We start from the raw sequence: 25230 nt of genomic DNA, 5'->3' as shown, positions 1-25230 counted from the left end.
GGGCGTGGGGGCGATGCCCAGCACAAATCTGTTGAATTCATGACTCCCGCCCTTCTGCTCGAGTTGAGCACCCTCGCCGGGCTCCTGCCGGTGGGGCCTGCCTGATCAGAATGACGGATTCCTCGCGGAGGGCGAAGAGGTGCGCCATCAGAGCCGGCATCCCCGTTTGAATCGATACTCAGCGCCTAACACTCGCGCTTCGGGGCTCGCGGAGGGAGAGGCTGAGGCGCAGAGAGCCGAGGAGGGGTCACAGGTTTGCCTTCCGAGCCGCCCGCGCCGCCGCCGCCGCCGCCGCCCTTTCACACTCGCGTGTGCACACAGGCCAAGCCGGAAGGCGCGATCCTAACTTGTGCCTCGAGCGGGTGGGAGGGAAGAGAGACGAGAGGTATTCCATTGGTTGTCTGGGAAAATGAATTGCACCTTCCCCTCACTTGCGGAGGATCAACTTTTCCCACCCCCTCGGGTGGGCACTCATAACCTGGGGTCGCAGCCAGAACCGGGGAGCCAAGTGGCCCTAGCTGGAGGGAAGCGAAACCGGGCGGGCAGTGGGCTGCCCTAGACGTCGGGAAAAGTGCTGCACGGGACCCCGAGTGCCCCGGGCGGGCGAGCACGCGGGTGCCCCGACGAGCGGCCCGGGGCGCAGGGTTGAGGGTCCCCGGGAGGGCGCCCCGGCTCCAGCGGCCCTGCACGCGTCGTCCGCGCCGGACCCCCAAGGGTTAAGCGCGGGCCCCGCGGCGCGGTGGCAGACACGCCAGCCAGCCCGGGACGCGGAAAGGCGGTCACCGCCGGCCGCGCGGGGCCGCGGCGGGATGCGGCGCTGGAATGAGGAAGCGCGGCGGCGCGGGGAGGGCTGGGGCGCGCGGGCGCGGGGGTGGCGGCGGCGCGCCCAGCGGGCCCGGCGCGGGCGAGCGGGCTGCAGCCGGCGGCGGCGCCAGCAGGTACGGCCCGTGCCCGCCGCCGCCCCGAGAGCCTGGGCTCGGGGGACCGGCGTCCAGCCCAGCGCGGCGGCAAAGTTTGCGCGCGCGGCCCCGGAGTTGCGGTCGGGACGACGCAGCGCGAGCGGGCGACCGGCGGCAGGGGCGGCGCGCCCCGCTGCGATCCCCGCTCCGAGTTCCGCGCCGCGCCCGGTTCCGAGTCCCGCCCCGCGGCCTGTCCCCGTCCCTCTCCGAGCCCCTCTCCGAGCCCCGCTCTGCGTCCCGCCCCGCTCCCCGCTCCTGTCCCGCTCGGTGCCGGGACCGGCTTAGCGCCCAGCCCCAAAGTTTGTGGAGCGCGGGCTGCGGGGGCGCGCTCGGGCCGGGCGGCCGCAGGTGGCGGAGCGCTGGTCCGCGGGGGCGCGGCGCGGAGCCCAGGTGCGCGGCCCGTGGGCGGCGCTGTGCGCGCGGGACGGGCCGACCGGCCGGGAGCGCGAAAGCCTGGTGGCGGCCGGCGGGGGGTGGGGAGCGCAGAGGAGAAATGGGGAACAATGCGAGTGAGCAACTTCAGGAAGTCATTGTGAAAGAAAGCTGGGAAGAGCTGGGCGGCCGAGCGAGCCGGGCGCTCTGACAAGTGCCTGCGCGGCCCGCGCCCGGGGCGGCGTCTACGGCGACGGTCCTGGGTCCCCGCGGAGCGCAGCCGAGCCCGGGCGGGACGCTTGGCCGCGGCGAGGGGGCCGAGCCGGCGAGCCCGGCTCCGAGGTTGCTCTTGGCGCCCGAGGATCGGTCTTGGACCCCCAGAGTGCGACGCACACATCCACGTGAGTGTTTCCAGGTAGAATTTCCGTAGGAAAACTTGGATTAAAAAAGAGAGAGAGAAAGAAAGAAAAGACGAGGCGGTTAGATGTGTAAGTACTGGTTTCGCTCGGGTCCGCCTCTCCTCTGTGGGGACAGTGGGAGCGCTGACTTTTGTCAGAGCCTGGGCCACTTGGTGCTGTGACTGCAGGTGCAGGGCAGGCCGGCCGTGGGACACCTGTGAGCCGTTCCGCTGTCCCCGTGGGGAGGACACCGTGGTCCCGGTCATGTTTAAATCGATCTACGCTTATATAGTGAGATCACGGAAGTCAGCCTTTATAAAGTCATTCATAACGCGCTTTCTTTTCTTATTTTTGACGTGAGAGCGTTTTGTTTATACTGTAAAATAAATAGACCGAGTCTGAACTTGCTTTCCGCAAAATCGGAATTATCCCGGTTTGAAAACTTGGTAGTACTTTTGCCGAGTGCCGTTTTGGCTGTCAGGTTACGAAACCGCTCGGTCAAAAGGCGTCGGGTTACTTGCGACTGTATTTGAAACGTGTTTGAAAAATTCGTCAGGGATCCTTGATGATTCCTAAGGAATCTCCTGAAGGTGTGATTGTTTTTTCTTCTAAGTTGGAGGCACGGAGTGTAGCATCTCGAGAAGCAAAGAGGGTTACGATTCGATTTGCAGGGTCTGATCCAGCACTTCCAAACGCAGCTTTCAAATGCAGTTTCTATTCTGTCTGGACTGCAGCCCCCGGAGTGAATGTCAAGGCCCTGTGCTTCCCTCAGTTTCAACACTCAAAATTCCCCACGCTGCTCCCCACGGGGTATTTCAGCTTTGAGGTACCTTATTTTAAACTTGGAAAGACAAACTGGTATTGAAGAAAGATCTCCTTAACCTTCTGTTAAAAGTTAAAAAAAAAAAGGAAGCTGAAAATATTTAATATGCATAATATTTAAACTTTCATGGAAATTTCAGTGATTTTGAGGATTGGTTCACTTTGGTTATAAGTTGAGGGGAGAGTGGAACCTGCAGGAAATGGTCTGAGCCTCTTGAATTCACTGCTTTGTTTGAAGATGTTTATTTGATGAGGTTATTTGGATTCATCTTTTATATGGGATTTTTAAAGTAATAATTCAAGTATTATGTATATTACATGTGTTGCAATTGTTTCAGTGACAAATTAGATTATTTGGTATGTGACTTAAAATTTAAGCAGTCACAGATATCTCTAACCGGAAGATTACTTGCTTACGTTCCAGATTATACAGAACGTGTTAAAAAAATAATTTGTGCGCACAGATATAAATAATGATGTTGCATTTAAAAATCCTATACAACTTGGGTTTGATATAGTGTATCCGATTTCAAAACTTCCCATGGTCATACATGTTTATACCTTTTTTACATGGGAAAAAAAAATGTGTTTCCTGGCCTCAAAGTCCACCAGAGCTGAAGACCAAAACATGTCACTGAGTTAAATGGTCAGGTTTTCTTCCCGTCCCGTTTCTTGGTGCTAGTTGAAGGCAGCAGTTTCAGAAACTCCTCCTTGCTTCTTTAATTCATCAATATTTTAATAAAAGTGCTACATCTTGGGAAACTACGTATCCTCGGAAATTCAGAAGCATCGTAACAGTAAAAGCCCATCATCACGGCCTCATGGGATGAGCCCACAGGTCCGTGAATCAAAGTATGTTGCATTTGGGTCTTTTGAGAAGTATGTCTGAAGTCTCCTGAGAGAAGGTAACCAGTGGTTTCCTTGCAGCCATTTCCCTTGTTGAAAATTAAGATCACAGCCAATTTCCTGGCCAAGAGGCTGCAGCCAGTAGTGCTGGGACCACTGTGTCTTCCTCACTGGAGGCCTAGATTCTGCGGATCGTGGTTCTTTGGTTTGGGGATCTTTTCCCCTTGGCTTGGATGTGTGTGTCTCACGTTGGGTCATGTGTAGGAGCATATTGTCAGTATAAACGTCAAACTCCTGAAGTTTGAGAGGACCCGGTGTATATATACAGTCTACTACATGCCATGCTGTGAAACACCTCCACCCTGTCCACGTGTCGTGTGTATCCTTCACGGTTACATGTGTATTAATAGATACAGGAAATCAAGACATTATGTGACCATATGCACTCAGACACACACGGGGAGTACACACAGCGTGGGGAGAGACGCAGGAGGCGGAGTGGGAAAGGGTTATAACATCAAACACACCTGACCTGAGTACTAAAGCCCCTCCTTTTGGGGTTTGTTGGTTGGTTGGTTTGATTTTTACCTTTTACTAAAACAAGACAGATTTTCCTGCTTGGAATGGTGCATTTAAGCATAAGTGATGCTAGTACTCTGGGTGTCTGCCTCGCGTATTTTCAGTTAACCCAGAATTCATCAAGGGTAGCAGCGTTCAGAGGCATTTTTGTTTCTTTTTCCCTCCTCTAATATTTGTCATTATGAAATAATTTCACTACGAAATAACTCTTGGTTTTGTTGCCTTATTTGAATGGAGATGTATATCAGTGGATCCAGCTGACAGAGTGCAACCCTTTGGGGTTGACTGGCAGCCCTTGCTATTTCTCTTTTTTTTTTAATTATTATTTTTAAAATTTCACTGAAGCATAGTTGATTTACCATGTTGTGTTCATTTCTGCTGTTTCTACACACGTTTTTGGCTGCTGTGACTCCCACTTGTGGCCATAAGACGCTGCCGCTCCGGCCCTGATGGTTACCGTTAGTCCCTGTCTGGTGTCGGTCCGTTTGTACCTGCAGAGCCCTCGGGCGTGTGTGTAGCATCGTTCCATGTCACTGGAGAAAACACAAGATGTAAAAGCGGCAAGTGACCCATCCTTTGAGGCTGACAAGGGGAGAACCGTTGATCCAGTTGACACCTTGAGGCGGATCATTCTGGTTTTGCTCAGAACAGGCACATGTACACGTGTGGTCCAGACCTTGGGCAGGTTGCATTTCAGAGCGTAGGCATTACACACACACACACACACACACACACACACACATTTAAAATCCAGATGAGGAGGGAGACAGGAATGGGGTTCATCAGGGACGTGGGCCTCCCAAAGCAGACTCGAGCCACACCAACAAAACTGGTTTTATCACGGGGTCGACCAGATGCCCACCCTGGTTTCTCCACGGAGACCTGGCATGTTGTTCGCTGCAGTGTAATAAATGTCTCTGCACTGCAGGTTATCTTTCGGCATCTCCTGTTATATATGTTCACGTCCTTCCATTTTCAGTGTCGTTGCTTTAATAGCTTGTGTTTGACATCACTTTGAAATGTTGGATGATATTCTAACAAATATTTGTAAGATGTTCTGAAACATTAAGAGTGAAATGCTGCATTATTACAAGTGAAACAGAGTAAACAAAAGGAGCTTTGCAGAGAGCCCCAGGGTGGAGGGGTGGGCAGGGCCCACCCTGCTTTGGTGTGTGTTCGGTTGGGGGCCGGGAGTCACTCCTGAGAAGGGCCTGGTGGGGAGGCAGCCCAGGCCGCCTCTGCAGGAAACGGCCTCATCCCTTGAGTCCATCTTTTTTCCCTTCTCCTGTTTTGCTGCAATGAACAGGTGGGTGGATGCCTTGGGTGCCTCCCATGATCCACCTGGGGATGAACTGTGAAAAATGGTGAAAACCCCGAGTTCCAGGCCTGGGGGCCACCTGCGTTCCCCGCCACAGGCCTGGCTGTGTCTCCCTTCTCCCGGGGCCATTTGTTTCTGCCTTTGGGGCGCTCAGAATGCCTGTTGACTAAAAGAGATCCCTCTCCCACCCACCGCAAGCCCGCCAAGTCAGACGTCCTAATCTGTGAACCCATTTTGGTCAGGACAGGAAACACGGGCTCCCTTCCTGCCCCTGTTTTCCTGAGAGAAAACTACCTTCCCTCCTTTTTTGCATATTTGGCAAATGGGCCCACCTTCCTCTCCGCCCCAGTGGAAGGCGAGAGGGCAGTGACGAGGCGAAGGAGACAGCAGGGTCCCTTGCAGGTGGCTGAGTCCAGGGGCTTCTGCGCAGCTCAGGGTCCGAAGGCCCCAGGCCTCCAAGGTAGGACTGGGGGGCAGCCCCCCTGGGTCTCCAGGGGCCACAGGCTCCTGGGTGAGATCGCCCATTTCTTTGCGGCTTTTCCACAGATGGGATGTTCCCAGCGTGCACTCTCCTCCTTCCCAGGGCAGCCTACGACCCAGCCCCTGCCCGGCACCCCTCCCGTTGTCTGTCCTGGGTGATGGAGAGCCTCATTACCTTCCATGTGTTCTCTGTGCTTTCGGGGGTCCCCGCTTCACCTCCTGATGGCTTACGGCGCAGGGCCACGGCTTAACGAATTGCTGAAGATGGGCCCCACTGAGAGGGAAAGCTCCTCCTTCAGCTTTTCTCATTCAAGTGTGCAATGATTCGTTTTTCTTCAGCAGTCAGCTCGCTGCTAAAAGAAATCTGACTCTCTTCCTGCCATGTTCGCGCCAAAAGTGAGGTCTCGTGGACGTGCAGTCGGTGCAGGGCTTCTGGGGCGTGTTGAGGGCAGGTGCCGTGTGCGAGGGTCCCAGCTCTGTTACTGAGTCCCTTCCCTCCCTCCCTTCTCTCTGTCTCTGCCGCTGTCTCTCCATCTTCCTTCTGTCTCTCGTGTGTGGGGTGTTTGCAGAGACACCTCAGAACCGCATAAAGAATTTGTAGACGACCTTACACATACTGAAATAGACTTCTGGGCTCCATTGTTGAGTTCACATGCTAAAACGGACACTCTAAAGCTTTTTCGGGCAGTTTGAAACTGTCTAAAATTGAACAAGATGGTTTGGATTAGAGTCCTTTTCTAAAGCGAGGGGTTCCACAGTGAATATTGATTCATCAGTTTTTGGTAAATTTTTGTTGTTACAGACTTTCACTAGCACACTTGGAGCATATGAAATAGCACATAGGACACCTCCTTAGACCAAATGGGGGAAATGTTTAATTTAGAATCTTTAGGAGAAATGAAAATGAGGGATTGATCTCTTATAAGCTGACTTTGGAGGCACTCTGAAATGAACTCCAGTGCTTTTAATGGAAACTAGAAAGTGCCGGCGACCCCCTGGTGTGAGCCCCACTCTGAGCCTGAAAAAGTGACCTTTTCTTCCTCCTTTGTGCTGGGTTTTGTGTAGGGCAGTGATATTCAAAGAGATCCACAGTGAAAACATATTGATAAATTGTGTATCCTACTTCATTAAATTAAAAATCATACTGCTAATTATCTCAGGTTGTTAGAGATAAGGCAATTAATTACCATTTAAAAATGGTTTCGAAATTTCTAGTGCATTTCTACCTGCGTTTTCTCGCTTCTCTCTGGAGTTGTGTTTCTTTAACCTGAATTTCAAGAATTTTCAGTTTAATTTAGAGCAGATAACCTTTTGTAAAAGAAATGTAACTTGCTGGGGAAAAAAAGTAAAACATTGAAAATAAATAACTTAAACTTATTTAAGGGCTGCAGAAAAATCTGACTGTAGTGTTTAAAATGAGTTTTCCTATATTTTGCTCCCTGATGGATGTGAGCATTTTCTGCCTGATTATACATAAAGATGTGCTGATTTTGTAGGCCAGAAAACGAGGAAGTTGTAAGCCTCTGTGAGGTTCTACTGACGACACCCACCCCCCGGGTTTGCATTGTGGGCTGAAGGTTGTGGATGACAGAAAGGACACCAAGCAGTCCTGGTTGGGCCTGATACCCACTAGGAGAGCACATCCATATGGACCTTGTTACATGTTCTGTTATGTTGGGCATTTTGTCCTTGGGATCCTACAAGGTTTGGGTTACAGGATAGCTCAGCTCACTGTCCGTCACCGAATACAATGGAAATCTAGAACTTTTCTTGCTAATTTGGTCCAACTAAAGAACCCATTCAGAATATCAAGTGGTATTCTTCTCTGTGATCATTTTAGTTACTGTCAGTAGCATCCACTGTTACCAAATCATTGATACATTTGTACTTCCTTTACCCTTCTCAGACACGGCTGAACTTGACTTCGGCTGACCCATTTGAAGCTGGGGTGACCAAAGTAAATTCTCAAAGTCCTGAAGCTGCTAAGAGATTAAGCTACGATTTAAGGAGCCTGATCTTTGAATTTACATTCTGTGTACTATGAACTTGGTTTTGAAAAGTGGATAGAGATGATTTTTTAAGAATTTTTATAAGAAGTTACTTCATTTTAATTCATTACAGCTGATAATTTAATTCATTACAGCTGATAATTTTGGGGTGTTGTAAACAGAAGTGATCTCAGAATGCAAGTCCTTTAGGGAGAATTTCCCATTAACCTGGAAACCACATGGCCTTACCATGGAGAGTCAGCCATCAGGATGTCTGCACCCATTTCTCTCTGGAGCCAGCATCCTATGATGCTCTGGAACACATTTTCCCTCTCTGTTTGCATCTAGATTTGTAGCTCTTGTTTCCCACCAGCTAGGAAGGTGAGACTTTTCTAAATTAAAAAAAAAAAAAAAAGTTATATGGTAAACTGGATGGTGTCCTCAGTGGGAAAATCAACAATAGCTTTTCAGTTGTTGTTAATAAATAGATATGTATGGATTGCAAACACTGGGTATTCCTGTGGGGATTAGCATAATTTTACTTCCTTGGGTCTAAATAACATAAATCTAGCTTTAAAAAGAAGTCCAATGGCCTTTGTAGAAACCTCAGTACGACGGGTATGTTTTTCGGAGTGTTATGGGTAGACAGGTGGATTTTCCTACCATATACAGTTTTAATTTTGAATTTTTCACGTCCACATAAAACTTCACTGCTAAGAAGGCAAGAAGAGATACTGTATTCATGACAGCATCTTGCCTTGCTGAGTAAAAAACTGCATATTGTAACTTTGTATTTATCTATTTTATTAAAAATGAAAAAAATCTTTGAAAAATAATAGGAACACAAAAACTATTCCTGGGTTCCTCTGTCTTTTCACTTTATAATGACAAGAGATCAACACTTATGAGAATATCCGTGTAAATCATTATTTTAGTCCAGTTCCTACAATTTTTCTTTAAGGATGGAGATGTCACTTTTGTTGCACAGTTGCTGGCCAAGCATGAAGTCTTCTAAAATCGGGAAGAAGGTAGAAGAAAATGATCTAAACTTAGACTTTTTACTTAAGTGATGAAGTGTAAAAGGCCATTTATATTTAAGGAAGTGACTTAGGAAATGGCCTCTGATGACGGCCAGAATCAGGAAAAGTCCTCTAAAAGAGTATGTAAATTCTGAGTGTGTCTCTCCCAGGGTTGCTGAATAAACAGCAGTTACTGTTAGTAGTTTAAGAGGCAGCGTACAGGGGTGCACACATGAGCGGGTCCAGACACACAACAGTTGTGCAGTGCTGGACCTTCCTGGGGCACTTGAAACCCAGCTCTGGACCTGTTTTGAAAGCACAAACTGTCTCCAGCTCCGTTTTCTGTATTATTTTCTGATTTCTAATATTTTGCATCTTTTTTTCTGCCTCACTTCGAGACAGGTAGCTCCTTGATGGCTTTTACAAATAGTCTCACGGTTCTTTTCATTCTGTATTAAATCCCTCCTCACTAAGCATGTTTTCAGACAGCAGCGTTTTCAGCTGTTTTTTGAAGAGGCTTCCCGAGTTCCCCCTGACCCTTCCTCTTTTGCATATCAGTTCCTGCCCCTAGAAACAAAATGTGAGGACAGATTGCACATGGGAGCTAATTTGCCCTCAAAAAGCAGGCTCACAGCAGAACAAACCGCTGGAGGAAGAGCTCTCTGTAGCTCAGTTTTAAAAAAGGGTGTGTGTGTGTGTATGTGTGAATGGCTCAGTTAAATATGGGGGAGGGGGCGTGTGAAAGCCAAATTGGATTCCCTGCCATCCTGTTTAAATCTTGTTTTTCATTGTTATTTGCACCAGCCCTAATCTCTGTGGAATAATCATGAAAATGTGTAGATTGGCAGCTAATTTTTGAAAAATGAAAAGACTCAGAAATGGAATAACTGGGCTCCGAAGTTGTTACGTTCTCCCGACCTGTTTTGTCAAGTTGTTAGGAAGACCTCTGTGGTCCTCAGAACCAGACACAAAGACCCTGCATATTGCCTTTGCTTTCTCTTGGAAAGTTTCCTTTTTTAAGAGACAGTGTAATTCACAGTGATAGGGTACATTTGCAAAAATAAAATCTACCAGTCTGAAGATCAAAAGACTTTCTCTCAGCAGGAATAATGGGTTTTATTAAAGAGGTCTGTGACCTAAAACATTTTAAATAGATTATAGGCTTGGCCCGTGTTCCCCCTTCAAAATAAGCGTCATTGAGATTATAAGGAAATAACCCCAAACGTAACTCTAGTGCAACCTCACTCATCAGGGAGGAAAATAACCAATAGCATCCATTTGACCAAATAACCAGAATTTAACTATATTGTAGAAGTTTTGTGATGAAGTTTGCCTTAATTGCAGAGTATTACAAAGAACATGCTTATTTTCTGTGAAGATACAGTTAACACCCATTCCCTATCCATTTAAAATTTGGGACCGCTGCCCAGGTGGTCCTGGGTTCAGATCTCAGCTCTGTTGTCTGTTTAGATGTGTGGCCTTGGGCAGAATACTTCTTTCTTAGCCTCGGTTTTCTCATCTACAAAATGGAAAGAATAATATGGATTATGTATCATAATAAGAATACAGTTTAATTGTAAGGATTAAAGATGCACACTTAGCAAATGGGGATTGAATACTAGATCTACAGTGGACACTCTGCCGGGAGCTCAGATAAGACAGAGGACAATGTGGGTGGTGTCCAGGCCTGTGGGGATTAGCAGTGAAAGGCCAGGCGCATGGTAGTTGCTTCAAGAAAGCGAACTAACCCCACTATCGTTTCCTTTCCCTCTTTTTCTGGCATATATAAGGCACTCAAGAAAGGCTATGACATATTTCTGGACAGAAACCCACCCATGTGGTTCCTCATAGCACATTTGTTGTGCTGTGTACTTAATTCTTTAATCGCCATTCATCAGGGTGGCTTGGAGAGTCATCGAACTGTGGTTCGTGACAAGCATCTGGCTTTTAATTTTGACTTCATTAATCCAGACTCACCTTTTTGGACTATGGAAAAGCCCTGGCACCTCAGGGAACGTGCTGTGAGGGGAGGCGGCTGAGGAGGGTCCGGGGACCCCTGCTGTCCCCAGCTCTTCCCACCTGGGTGGTCCTTGCAGGCTCTTGCCGAGCCGTTCTTCCAGCTGCTGGCTCTCCGGTGGGTGGAAATGGGGCCACTCGTCCTGGAGATGTGCCCGGGCTCCACACTCGGAAGCGACGGCTGCCCGGGGCTGTTGGATGCTTGTCCCCGGGGAGGCATCCAGGTCCCAGCCCCCGTGGGTATGGGAGGAGGAAAAGAAGGCGAGGTCAGGGAGGGGCTTCCAGAAGGTCTGGCTGTCCCCTTGGCCTGGCCACCGTGGAAGCAGGATGCTGTGGGCCTGCTTCCATCTTGTGCTTGGTCCTCACTGTCCCCCTGTTCTCTAGACTCCAGAGAGCCGGTGGGAAGGGAGAGATGGGCAAGTCCCAAGCGGCGGCAGGGGAGTGACAGTCCTGACCGCAGGCTGGGCCTCCTGAAAGGACAGTCCCCGCTGGCTGCCCCTTATCTCTGCATCTGTTTCCCCCGAGTGCGGGATTCAGAGCTGCTCACTCCCAAGAGACAATAAAAGCGTTCACGTCTGTAAGAGCTGCCCGGTGTCGGCAATTTCCTGAGATGGTTGTGTTTTCTCCCATCAGTATGTTGGCTCTGGCCTCAAATCATTGGGGGTCCCTGTGCAGAGCAGAATATGGCAATGTTCCCGTGAAGTAAGTGTTCCCTCTGGCATCTCCCTTTACAGGCCTGCTGGTCTTCATTTGGGTTTAGGGGAAGGTTTGTGAAAATAAGGTGTTAAGTCACTTTTGCGATAAACTCCTCTTCCTGACTGCAAGCTCTTTTGTACTGAGATCAGATCAAGCCTGAGTCCCATTTTCCATTTGACACTGGGCACCGCTTCCACGAGTCTAAAAAGAAACACAGAGCCTGGGCCGTGCCTGTGTTCCCGGGGATGGGGTTATTTCACTGTCCCCTTCGAGACCCTTCCAGGCTGCCCCTTGGCAGCTTCTTGGTCTTGGAGGGGGTGGCGTTTCCTCTCCCTCAGACAGTTTTCCATTGTCGGATTGTCGGATTATTCCTTGGTCTTTGCCTAAAAGCAAAGTCACTTTTACAAAAAACTCACTACTTTTTGGCCCCAAGAGATGCAAATTTCGACTTTGGGGAAGTTTGAGGGAGCTTGTCAAGCTACCCCCCGAACCACCGTGTGCTGTCAGACAAGACAGGCCACGGAATCACAGGGCCAGCGTGGACTGCGCCCTAATTCTTACGAATCTCAAAACGATGGTGCCCACAAAACATTGGTCCAGTCAAGGGGGGCGGCCCGTAAGCACAGCCCCAGGACTGCAGTGGCTGCAGGCCCACACACAGTGGGTCCGTGTAGGGTTGGTAGAGAGTGCATTGGAAAGTCTAGGTGAGGCTGAGGACCTAACAGTTCCACGTGGGGGTTGCACACATTCAGTGAAAATGGAAACAGGCCTGTGACAGGGATCCTGCATCCCCTGATGGCTGGGGTCGGCTCCCTACCACGCCCACTGTCCAGAGCACCAGTGGACACTGAGGCAGGGCTGGATCCAGGAAGGTGCCCTCACCCTGCCCCCTGGGAACACACAGGCGCACATGCCCGCCCAGCAGAGCCGGGCCTGGGCCTTAGCCACGGGCCCAGAGCATCCTTTTGCTGCTTTGTGACATGTTCTCCCGTCTCCCCACCTGAAGAGACCGACGCACAAAGGGGAACTGGGAGTGGGTCGATTTGGCCCTGACAGTGAACCCAGAGGGTCCAGAGGGGCCGGCGGGCTGGAAGGCACCTTCTCCGGCAGGACCGGGGTGGGAGGCCATCAGCTGGGCCTCGCGAAACACTTTCTCTGTTTCCTCGGAAATTACTTGAATATACAGTAGGGTATTGAGGAAACCAGTCCCTGCCACTGAGCAGTGCGTAGTCATTAAAACAAGAACGTCGATGCCTATTTATCAAGTAAAAAGATACGGGTAGTGTTAAATGAAAATATTGTTTTACAACAGTTTATTTGGAATATGTTTAGTGTCCTGTTCTTCTAAAAAGTTCTGTGTGTACACACACACACACACATACACACACACAGAAAAAATGTAGTAGTCCTAAGTAGTGGAAATTATGGGCATTTACTTGCCTCTGTTTTAAAACAGTTGTAAAATACGTATCGCTCGCATAGCAGAAAAAAAGTTCAAAGTCAACAAAATAAAAATTGGGAGTTAGAGTACCATTTGTTGCTGCAACATTTGAGTTCTGTCTACTATACGTCGCCCCGCCAATATGGGGACACTTTAGTAGTGGTTTGTGATATTTCACTGTAAAATACCGTGTTTGTCTTCACAAAGCTGAATCTTGTATTAATGCTGCACAGTGAACACAAATGTTTTTCTCATTTGAGTCTGTCTTGTTTCTTTAGAATTGTTTCAGCACGTTTCAGAAGAATCATAGGTTTTTTTTACCTTTTTTAACTGTTAAAAGGATGTGAGACTTTGGAGACATTGCTTTTTGGTGACCCTAGACGGGTTTCGTGTTTGCTTCTGGGGCTAGTTTGTCTGGCTTTGCTTTTGGTGGACCCTCAGTCTTGGGGCTGAAACACAAGTGGGCCACTGGGGCCATTTTCCCTTCTGGGGTCACGGACTGTACCCCTAAGGCCCACACTTGCCTTGGAAATTCGAGTCACAGCTGAGACTAGTGCAGTGGCTTTTTTAGGAGGAGATGCAAACCGTTCCCCATCCAGAGCCAGTGCTGGTCATCCGTGTCCTCTTCCTGACCAGTACCGCCAGGACTGAAACTGAAAATCTGTATTCCGAGTGCACCATGATGGCTGTTACATACACACACACGTGGCCTCTGTCTGCTCAGAGCTGTAGCCTCCCCTGAGAGTGTCAGGCCCCCTGAACCTTCCTTCGCTGTGTAGGCATCTGCTGAGAACAGGCCTGAAAGCGCAGACACACACATCTCAACAGGAGAGACAGAGGTGGTCCCCCAGAAGGAAGTGACCCGATTTCGAGTCAAAACAGGCTCTGCTGGCTGGGTGGAGAAGGCGCTCTTCTGAAGGTTGTCCAGCAGAGCACAAACAGGCAGACTTGGTGGAGGTCATCTGCTACTGGGCCCCAGCTTTCCTATCCACGGAGCCTCCAGATGTCACCTACAAGGGGTACCTGAGACCTGTGGGGTGCAGGCCAGGACCCTGAGCACAGAACGCAGCCATCCCTCCCTCCTACTCGGCTGACGTGGCCTCTGCCCGGTGTTTGTGGTGGCCGCGAGCAGAATGGTCCCCATCGCCACCCAAGGGCAGCTCCTCCAGGCTCGCTTTCTCTCTCTCCACCCGCCTGAGGAGCCAGCCACGTGTCAGCAGAACAGGAAGGTCTGGGCGCTCTCCGGGTCTGGTTTGGGTGCCGTCGTGAGGTTTCCTTCTCCCCGCGTCAGAGCCTGGCAGAGTCTCAGGCAGGGGCCCTGAAAGAGCGGGGGACAAAGCCAGCGGCGCGAGGCCCATCTGCCAGGCTGGAGGTGTATCTATTATTGATGGACGGAGCACGGTGGCTGCTCACATATGCAGCCCTGCCTGGGTAAATGAGACATTCTTCAGCAAATTGCTTCGTTTTTTGATTGCTGATTGTACGCGTGTCACCAAGCTGACTCAAGGTTCATCGATGCATGCTCAGTAAATTAGAAAGAACATAACTGTGGATCAGCCAAGAGAATGAATTCTGTGCCTACAATGACCCAGGGCCATTTAATTTTCTGCTTAATTTTGTTGCAGTCAGTTTGCATTTTGGGTTATTATGCAGTAGGAAATTAACAATAAATAACAAATTTGGTCCTCCTGTCCTCGTAATGATATTTTTATAAATCTTTGTAATGCTGTTTTTCAAAGGATCAAGGTCTGTGCCAGTCTGATACTCCAGCGAGTGTGTGAGGAGGAAAATGCATTATTCTTGGTAGATAGCCTCGCTGTTAAAGAGCTCAGCCCTTATCTCTCTTTCTCTCTCTCGTATCTTGTGAGTAATTTGCTTTCAACTAAAATCCCTTCCTCTCTTTCTCAGATAACCCGAGGACCATGGATGCTGATGAGGGTCAAGACATGTCCCAGGTTTCAGGTGAGAGCTGGTGAGATGCCCATACGGGGAGTCCAGGAAGCCCGCTCCAGTGGGCGCCCAAAGCCAAGGTGCTTGCTGGGGGGCGGGGGAGGAAGAGGGCTGTCCTGCCAGAGGAAAGGCCAAGATGGAATTGGTATCCGTGTTTCGCTTCAGCTCTTAGAGATTATCCCAATGCGGCCACCTGGACAGAAAAATCTCCCTCCCAGATAAAACTGGTTTTCCTGTTACATCTGCGAGCAACTTGGAAAGGATTCAATCTATGTTGATACTCTTGGGGGGCAGAAGGGACGGGTGATCTGCCCTAGAGTCCAAACACAGGCCAGTGAAGGTGCTTGAAAGAGAGAGAGAAAGATGGAGGGAAGAGGGGGAAGGGGACAAGGAGAAAGTCGATTGGAAAGCAGGGTTCGGGGCACAATTCAGGATATTTGTTAAACGTGGCAACAACTCTGCCCCAGTCACCGTAGGTTTATTTCAAGCCCCATTGGACGTAGCTCCTCCCATCCCGGGAGATCCAGGGCCTGGGGCAGTCCTGGGAGATGAGGCCCATGGTTGGACCACGCTGTCCTGCTTTGCGATGCCCGTGCGGTGGACCCCCAGCCCGTCTAGCCAAGCCTGCCCAGCTCCATATTCACAGACCCAGGAAGCCCACTGTCTGGCTAGCCCTGAACCTAGATGTGTCAGCAGCAGTCGGGTTTTCGGTATTTTATATTCTCCAGTCTCAGGCCTACGGTCAATCCCAGGTAAGCGTCTCTGCTAGAATGGCCCATGTGGTCCTCTGGGCATGGCCAGCCTGCCCCCATGGGTTTTCAGTTTGTGACTGAATTCTGCATCTGGGCCTCGGTCCATCCTGGTGATGGATATCAGGGCTGAGCGTGTGGCTGCCACTGCCTGCTCGCTGCTCCCGGGAGATGGGCAGGAGGGGAGAGTCAAGTTCCCTCCACCTGGAGACGGCCTTCTGCAGCCCACGGTGCCCCCTGCTGTGTCCCTGCCACTCCTGTCATTTAGAAAGTCTGGATTGAACTCCCCAGGCTGTGGAAGTACCAGCAGACTCCTGGCTTTTCAGCTGTGGCATGTAGGCAGCTGATGGACAGTTGGTGGACGTGAACATTGGTCAACACGTTTGGCCTCATCTGTAGAAACGAAAGTTGTGTTGGATTAATCAGCCCAGGAGACGTGCTCGCACACAGGCACTGGGCGTCGCTGCCGATGCTCCCTGCAGTGTTGGTGCTGATGCTGGAACACGTTGGTCCCTCCGTGCCCTTGTTCATTCAGCTCTGAACAGTGAGGGCCCTGTGGACATAGTCATGTGGAAAGACATCCAAGATGTAGGTGAAGGTGAGGAAAGCGTGTTTCAGGATGATATGCAGAGTATGATACCATCCTTTGAAATGAAAACATATCACACACACACACACACACACACACACACACACACAGACTTTCCACGTGCCTGTATATACGTTTAGGAAAATTCTGGAGTGATACTTATTACACGTGCGCTTCCTCTTAGAAGACTGAGGATGGAAGGAAGGGATGGGTTAGAGGAGAAGGGGACGGAGACTTTGGTTTTCCGTCTTCTACCTGTCAGCATTGTTTGGATTTATTTCCCTTAAACACAGCCTTTGTTTCTTAAATGTAAGTAGAACAGCAACAACAATAAAACTCTGTAAAAAAACAAACATGTTTGCTCCTTGGAGCCTGTCCTTCGGCTTGGCCAGGATCTGATCACTGCTGGTAGATGCAGTCTGAGCTGAAGGAGAGGTGAGTCCCATTCCCTGGAATTGCAGACCGTGGCTAGAGGTGATGAGAGGGTCAGAAACACGGGATGTTCAACATCCCAAAGGCGCAAAGAGACCCCTTCGTGGTTTCTGATCCTCTGTGTTCCCTTGTCACCTTCTTCTTGGGTGGCTTCCAGATTGGCATCTTACATGATGCATTGAGGAGGAGACCCCTTGGATCCATGCAGACTCTGCTGTCCCAGAGGCAAAGCCGAAAGCCCGAGCCTGGGCTGGCATCTCTAGAAAGTTTTGTAGGAGAATGGCCAGTCAATATTCGGATCCCCTCAGTTGGTTACAAACATAACAAAACTCTCATTTTCTTCTGCTATTTTTCTTGCCCTTAACGTTATGCTAAACACTCAATTTGTTTGGAAGTGGCTGAAGAGAAGGTTGGCAGGGGGTGGAGTCAAGAGTGAGGTTGGCCTGAAAAAGCCAACTCTTCTTTGGTTTAAAAAAGATTCAAGATTTGGTCTGCAATTTACTTTTGCATACTCCTAGCAAAGGAAATGCTACTTTTAGTACTTTACACAAAGAGTCCTTTGGATTGTGTCAAGCTTGGAGCATTCTAAACAGAGATTGGAGCATTTAAAGAGTTGTGCCCTTTTTTAAAATATATTTTTTTAATTTATTTATTTATTTTTTGGCTGCGTTGGGTCTTCATTGCTGCACGCGGGCTTTCTCTAGGTGCGGCGACGGGGCTACTCTTCATTGCGGTGCGCGGGCTTCCCACTGCGGTGGCTTCTCTTGTTGCGGAGCACGGGCTCTAGGCGTGCGGGCTTCAGTAGTTGTGGCTTGCAGGCTCAGTAGTTGTGGCTCACGGGCTTAGTTGCTCTGTGGCATGTGGGATCTTCCCAGACCAGGACTCGGACCCATGTCCGCTTCGTTGGCAGGCAGATTCTTAAGCACCGCGCCACCAGGGAAGCCCACATTGTGCCATTTTTACTAAAGATTTGAAGCATGCTTTTTCTACGTCTTGCTGCTTCTCCAATACAGTCCTTATAATGATCACTTTTCCTTTTTGATTTCTAAAATGGAGGAAGGTGGTAGTTAGTTGTAGAATAAGGATGTACATTTAGCCAAACAGAAGTTGAATTTTTGATTTATATGAGGAATGTGTTCTGAATCATCCCCTTTTCCCACAAAATTATTCCTTGTTATATGCTGCTCCCAAAAAAGAAAAATAGATTTTTTTCTAAGTTGAACCCTATGAAATTGCCACTATCATAGGTAAAGAAAGTTCCAACATCAGCAGTTTCATAAGAGTCCACCTAATCTATGTGTGCTACTTCCTTGAAAAATAGAGAAGTACTTCATACCTAACTTTTTTTTCAAACTACCTGTTTCTTTCTACCCTGGGATTTATCCTAAATGTGGACTGAGCCCTGGTTTACAGAGTCTTGCATATAGTAGACACTCAATAAATATTTACCCACTTGCACCCACCAGAGTCGGGAAATGGTGTTGAATAGGCTTGGAGGAGAGTATGTCTAAAGCAAAGCCATCCTTTCCTTTAGGGCACATCTCCTTCATTCTCTGGGTAAGTTTTCTATTGCTTTCTCTGTCTCTTTTTTATTTGGCACACTTTCCAAATTATTGGTTATGCGTGTGGTTTATGGATTGTTTTGGGTCCTAAGGGAAGAGGCAGCCTGTGGGAGGACGGGAATTGTGAGGCCCGTATCAGCACCTCATCTGGGCCTCCAGCTCTGAGACCTGAAACTCTTCTCCATGCCTCCTGGACCACTGTGTGTCCTCTGCAAAATGGGGGACTGGAGCCAGTTGAGCTTAGAGGATGCTCAGGCTCCTGGGGCCCTATGGGATGTTTTCTTAGTGGTTGTTTGTAATGTTCGTTGGAACAAGGAAATAAGAACTATGCTCTGTAGACATCCATTGCCTGCCTGGGAAATGAGGCTCATCTATGTTGAAGTGTCAGTGCAAATGTTAATCAGAGTAAATCACATTGATAGAGTGCTTGATATTGACCAAACACCACCCTCAGCATTTTTCTCCTTTCAACTTTACAAGACCCCCGTGAAGAACACACAGGGACCATCTTCAATTCACAGGGAGCTGAGACTCACAGTTTCAATAACCAATCAGAAGTCCCATGGGAGCCAGACATGGCACTGAGCAGGAGCTTCCCCACTATTCTGTAGAGTCTATTTTCTGAGTTGTTATTTACACCCAGGAATTATGTTCTCCTGGGTAACTGTGCATAGTAAAAGCTCATCCACTGGGGAGAAAGGGAATCACAGAACTTTGTTGGGTGAATTATAATCTACTTGAGGAATATTTGCTTGCTGTTGATAAGCTAATTATACAATTTTCTCATCTAATTTGCCCAAAATGCTTCTCATAGGTAAAGCTTTATTTGAAACATGGGTAGTAGGTAACTTACATAGAAATTGGTAAGAAGTTTCTTTCATTTTTCTGAATAAATAAAATGACTTCTCACCTCCTAAATTCTTCCATTTCAATACTTGATTTCTCACTGTCTACAGTTCTGCGTGTCTGTGTGACATTGTACATGCACTTGGGGGACATATGGGCACTTGGTGCTGTGCATACCTCTTTCTATAGGATGTTACATTTACAAAATAATACCATAAGCTTATTTAGCATATTAGCATCCATGCACTTTATTATTTTATCCTCACGACAACCTTGTGAGCTAAGCCAAAATCATGCTTTTTAGCCTCATTGTACTCTTGAGGAAAGAGACTTAAAGAGGTGGCGTATGATGGAATCTGTCTTATAGTTGGTCAAATCTGAGCTGTACCCCGTGTCAACTAACTTCTAGTCACAGTGTGTTAATATCTGTTATGTGTTGACTTGATTTAACAACTTCATTTTCTTATCTTTTATCATGGTGTTGTATTTTATACCTGGTGTTGTATTTTAAGTGGTTAACTGGGTGAATTGGTTTAAAAGCAACACATAAAAATATGTTTGCTCCCCGTGAAGGTTTTGATGAAGTGGTGGAGGTTCATCGTGGAACTCTCCGGCAGGGAAAGGATCCCAGGGTCGCTGAGTACCGAGGCTCAAGCCAGTGATTAATGCCTCAGTAGCCGCTGCTCAAACTTGGGGGCTTTTAGGCAAATCAGATGAGCTCTTAAAAACCATCACAGAGTGCAGGCCATGTGAGGCTGAATTCCAGCAGGGCTCGTGACAGGCATGCGGCTGTCTCACCTCGCTCTCTTCCAGTACTGACTTGTTACCAGATGCCCCTGCACACGCCGAGACTGATGTTTTATTCTCGCTTCTTCTGCATGGGGAGCTCCTGTGGATCGACCGGGCCCAGGGTATTTAGAATCACGGCCCCTACCGTTTCCATTATTCCTTTTTCTCCCCCGTGTAGGAAACAATGAAAGTGCTGAGATGCTGCAGGACTGCCGGGCTGTAGCTCAGCACAGGAGTCCAGCCAGACGGAAGCACGCCTAGGATCTCACCAAGTTCTAGTTGGTCTTGTTCCCAAGAAACGAATCAGCTAAATTTGAGAAAAGATTATGTGGATGCATTTTTCACATGAATGGAGGAGAGAGACCACATCCCTTCACTGGATGAATCCCAAATCTTTACGATGCTCCCTTGGTTTCTCGTGCCTGGGTATCTAAATTGATCCCAGAGTTCTCCAATGTCATCATCAGGAAGCTCAGAATAAAAAACAAAACAAAACATGAATACAGTCTAGTTTCTCACTGTCCCACTCCCAGCCCGTAACCATGACAGCTGGTTAATCAGAAAGGCGAACGTGCACACCCCACACTCTGTACCTTTAATGATCCGGTCAGTTTGTGGGGCCAGAGTTCCCATGGTCAGTTCTGTGGAGGCTCCTTGGGGGCCTTCGCAGAAGCAAGTGGCCCGGGCCTCTGGTCCTTCAGCCCTCCCTACCCTGCAGTGTCCCCACTTTACACAGAAGACGGGTTTCGTATATTGAAGTTCTGCGTAAGAACTAGAGATTTTCACCCGAAGTGAAGTAAGTCAGACAGAGAAAGACAAATATCATATGATATCGCTTATATGCGGAATCTAAAATACGATACAAATCAACATACCTACGAAACAGAAACAAACTCACAGACGTAGAAAACAAACTTATGGTTATCAAAGGGGAAAAGGGGGAGAGAGAAATTAGAAGTTTGGAATTAACAGATACACGCTACTATACATAAAATAGACGAACAGCAGGGTCCTACTGTATAGGACAGGCAACTGTATTCAATATCTTCTCATAACCTATAATGGAAAAGAATCTGTAAAAGAATATGTGTGTGTGTGTGTGTGTGTGTATAACTGAATCACTTTGCTGTATACCTGAAACTAACACAATATTGTAAATCAACTTTACTTCAATAGTTTAAAAAATATATTATTCTTACCAAAAAAAATTGAAAAAGAGTCCTCTGACCACCTCCCTGAAGTCCTCAAGGTTTGAAGACCATAACTCTAGGAAATCAGAAGGAAAAACGAGTTGTCGGTTGGTCATATGCTTCCTGCAGGCTCCTGTTCAGAACTTTGGCCCACCTGTACAGGTGAACAGTAGCACTGCGTCTTTAGCTGTTGCTACGTTTAAAGTCTTCCTTTTAGGGTGATGAAAATATTAGTGATGTAATGCACATTCAGTGTGACACAAGCACTTCAATCAATTTCTCTCTGGCCTTTGGCTTTTCCTTGGGAAATTCTTATCATCCTCCCCCACCTTTAACTATCCATCTTGTACTGGCTATCCAAATATACCCAATAATGCTATTTCTGAAAGTATGCCAATTGAGGTAATTACAGCTAAGCTGGAACATTAAACTGGGATGTCTGTTTGCTAGAGAATGCGATACTATTCCCCAAAGCGCCACCTTGGTGCCTTGCAGCCTCTATTTTAAATTATTCCTGGAAGGGTCATCTCCTGTGCTGGGGACGCTTGCACGGGTCCTGCCTATCCCCTGCAGGGTCGTGTCGCTTTTGCAGGTGGTTTATTCAAACAAACAAGGCGATTTCACACTCTACCTCGCCCTGTCTTCCAGGTTTGCCCTCATCATCCTCTGTGCACTCTCCTGCAGGTCTGGGCTTCTGTGCAGGAATAGCCTTTGTCTGGGATGCCAGGTTGCCGGCCCAGCCAGCAACCCGCAATCCCAGCCCATCCCTTTTCCAGGAACCTTCCTTGAGGCTCCTCATCCCTGCTTGTCTTCCACAGCAGTGCTCATGTGCTATTCTGCATCCACTGGGGGCCTCACCAGCCCTTTCCTTGCCTGGGTTTATTGTCTCCTAACTCAATTTTAGGTAACATCTATGTTAGAAGGTACAGGGGTTTCCATTTCAAAGGAGAAGGAGCATTTTCTGCACATCTAGGCTTCCCAGTATTGAGTTCTTGGGAGTGGGAGTGATTTCCCCATTTCTGGAGCTTCCGATGAAACCTTTTCATGTAGTCAAAAATAGAGTCGGGCATCCTGTAAAACCCTATCTCATTTGGTAAATCCTACTTTGTGAAGCAACTTTTGGAGTTGTGTGGATTCTCTTTTGTTTTCATATTTTGAGGATAAAACTTCCCGGTGGCCAACTCTCTGTGCAGGCGGGGCAGAATCGTGTTGATTCCCTGTTCATCCTCCTTCCAGACTTCCCGGCCCCATCAAGTTAATCAAATCGGGCGGCTGGCAAAATACCTAACCCCTGGCTCTTGAAAAAGAGAGTGAACAGACCCAGAATGTGTAGCTCTGAGCAGGATGCTCCATCTGGTGACCTTAAAATCGAAATAATATGAGGGTGTGGTGAGCAGGCTTGTAGGAGGCTAAAGTGGAACAAACTTAACAGGGGAAAATTTGGCCCTAACACATGAAGAGGCTTAAAAATGTGGATGCCTTTTGACCCAGGCATAAAACTCCCGGGGTTTATACTATGGTGATTCTTAAAAACGTGGGCAGAAGCTGTCTGTTTGGAGGTTTACCACAGTGTTGTTTCATTAAAAAAAAAAAAAAAAAGATTGAAAATCTAAGTTCAAAAGTAGAAAAAGGATTTAAATAAATCCTAGTGTGCCCATGCAATGAAGTATTACACAGACACCACAAAGTTATGGAGGTAGGGCCACTGGTTATGAGAATGTCTAAAAAGTACAGTTTATTTTGATCAAGAACATATGTCACCATGCATTATCCATCATATATAAGTATCCGTGTATGGGTACATACACGCACACGCACACACACCACAGTTTTAATAGTGGTGATCTCTAGGTGATATGTATTTTTCACATCTGTGTCCTCTCGGTTTTGGGTGTGGCAATGATATTATTTTATAAAAAGGAAAGCAGGTTCTAATCCCCAGAGAGAGATGTGAACTCAATCCAGTAACTCGAATGAAGCCAAGCCACGGTGAGGCCCAGGCTGTCCCTGCTGGCCCATTGCAGCGACCACCACCCCAGGGTTAACCATGTCCCCAGAAACTCAAGCTCCTAATTGCCTCCTCAGGGAAGGAAAGCCCCCCGGTGAGTGACACCCCCGACGATGGCGATGAACCCATGCCTGTCCCTGAAGACCTTTCCACCACGTCTGGAGGCCAGCAGAGCTCCAAGGGTGACAGAGGACTGGGTAAGTGGCCTCCTGTCCACAGACTGTCAAGTGCTCTAGTCCTCCTGGACCTTTGTCTCCTTACAGTCATTTCACCTGTGGTTTCCCCTCCACCCCCATGTCAAGGAAACACGAAATGCAGGACAGGGCCCTATTGTATGCAGGATGGGAGACCCAGCTCAGTGTGGTCTTGAGCCCCATGTGGGAAGCAACGTGGCCAAGCTGCGGAGCATCCCCCAAAGCAGGCACATCCCTGGCCTCCTGTCCTCAGCGCGCTGCAGCAGCATCCAAGTTGATGGATTGTAGATAGGGAAGATTATCCATTTTATCCATTTATAAATTATCCAATTTATCCATTTATTGCCATTATGTGTAATGGCAATAGGGCTGTTCATTTTCATAGCTTTGGTCTGGAAGGAGCCGAATCTGGCCATGTTAAGTTATCCTTCTCATCTCTGTTTCTTGAATGTCCAGTTTAACTGACAGTAGAAAATTTGACAAGTAGAAAAATTTTAATGTTAAAAAAAAAATCTAGATAATCTTGACTAGCAGACATTTAACACGCCTTCTCCATAAAAGAATGTGTATGGAAGTATCTGCAATCTCTCCCCTGGTTAACCTACCCAGGCTACAGTTCATGGTGAGAAATCTTAATCCACCCTCTTTAAGAAAACAGAGGCCCAGAGAGATTCAGTGAATTAGCCAAGGTCACATAGCAGGGTCAGAAGGAGACTCAATTTCTGACTCAAAGACTGGTTTTCACTCCATTATACCCTATTCTCATCAGCTAATGAGTCAACAGTTCCTTGGAATACCTATCTTTTTTCTTTTCATAAAGATAAAACTGTGATGTTGAGAGCCACTTATCTGCACAAAAGAGTATCATGAAGGGTACACAGGTGGAAATGAGGTAGGACAGGTAGGACAGATCTCATGTGGATCAGCTCCTAAGAGCCACAGCCAGGGAGGGCACGTGGGTAAAGTTCTCGGGGTTCTGAAAATCGCCAGTGATTTTCCTGTAGGATAACCTAATGTGATAACTAAGAAACATATTTTGTATGTTTTCATGTGTCTTGGAAACCAAATAGACTCTGGGTATTATGGTTCTTCTGTTTTAATTTAGCTATACAACTAGCTGTACAAACAGACAAAGATAGTGGCTAAAGCCCTTTGACATAGGTGAACCAAGAAAACAAGTACGTTTCTGAATTCCTTTTTCCTGTTAGAAAATGTGTATGTGGGTGAGCAGGGGGAGAGAAGAAGGTTTGTGGGTCTTGCCCTTTGTTCCACACACAGCCTTTCAGGGTTTCCCAAAGCTGAGACCCAAAGGAGCATGCTTTATTGTAACTGATGCATTTATGTTGAAGATTGTCTTCTGTTTATTACAAGAGATACTGGTTTGTCCTACACCCTGTACTGCTGCAGAGTTTCCTTTCAAGGCACATTTACATAAATTAAAAGATCTAATTTAAATAAAAACATTAGGACAATGAGGGTGTGTCTACATGATAAAAACTTGCAAAGGCTCAGGGACCAGAAGGCAGAAGAAATTATGTGGATACGTACCCACTAACCATTTCAATGAACCGAGAACCCAGACATCAGAGTTAAGACTCTGGGGTCATCATGGAGAAACTGCGGAGCCCCCCACCCCCACCCCCGCACCGAAATCCCTGCAGCTGCTGTGCAGGCTGACAGCCATCGTCACCTTGGGCAACCTGTAGAGAACCGAAAGTCGGGCCGGTTCCTGGGGAGTGAAGAAGCGTGCACTTGCTGTAGGTAAACAAGCCTTCGTTATAAATGCCTTCACGGTCTACATATACCACCCCTTAAGAACTTCCGGTTGTGGGTGATCTGCCTTGGGAAGAGGTCATCAAGCCCCCGGTTCCAAGGCTGCGTTCTGGTGGTGAGATCCGGGCTGGGTCCTGACGGAGCCCGTGCGGGCGCGGCTGGTACAGCCGGGGGGTGTGATCTCCCGCAGGCTCTTTCCAGTGCTTGGTCGCCA

The 25230-nt window shown here is 48.1% G+C and overlaps 1 protein-coding gene across 24 annotated transcripts in view; it reads left to right on the top strand.

Annotated features, from left to right (window-relative positions):
* Positions 1-336: 336 nt before the first annotated feature.
* The window catches only part of IKZF1 (IKAROS family zinc finger 1), a gene marked incomplete at both ends in the record, with an annotated part of 89370 nt that continues 64476 nt past the window's right edge, over positions 337-25230 (top strand). For 22 of the 24 annotated variants that reach the window (XM_079711915.1, XM_079711914.1, XM_079711913.1 and 19 more), the window contains 2 exons: positions 14857-14896; positions 23127-23246. In XM_079711915.1, coding sequence (XP_079568041.1) covers positions 14857-14896; positions 23127-23246 — 160 coding nt within the window. Of the gene's footprint in view, positions 386-14842; positions 14897-23126; positions 23247-25230 lie in introns of those variants that run through there. The other 2 variants (XM_079711912.1, XM_079711909.1) reach the window with 1 other exon arrangement.

The sequence above is a fragment of the Hyperoodon ampullatus genome, assembly GCF_949752795.1.
Source record: "Hyperoodon ampullatus genome assembly, chromosome: 9".
NCBI classification, from domain to species: Eukaryota; Metazoa; Chordata; class Mammalia; order Artiodactyla; family Ziphiidae; genus Hyperoodon; species Hyperoodon ampullatus.
Note: the sequence above shows the minus strand (reverse complement) of the source record. Positions and strands in the feature narration are given on the sequence as shown.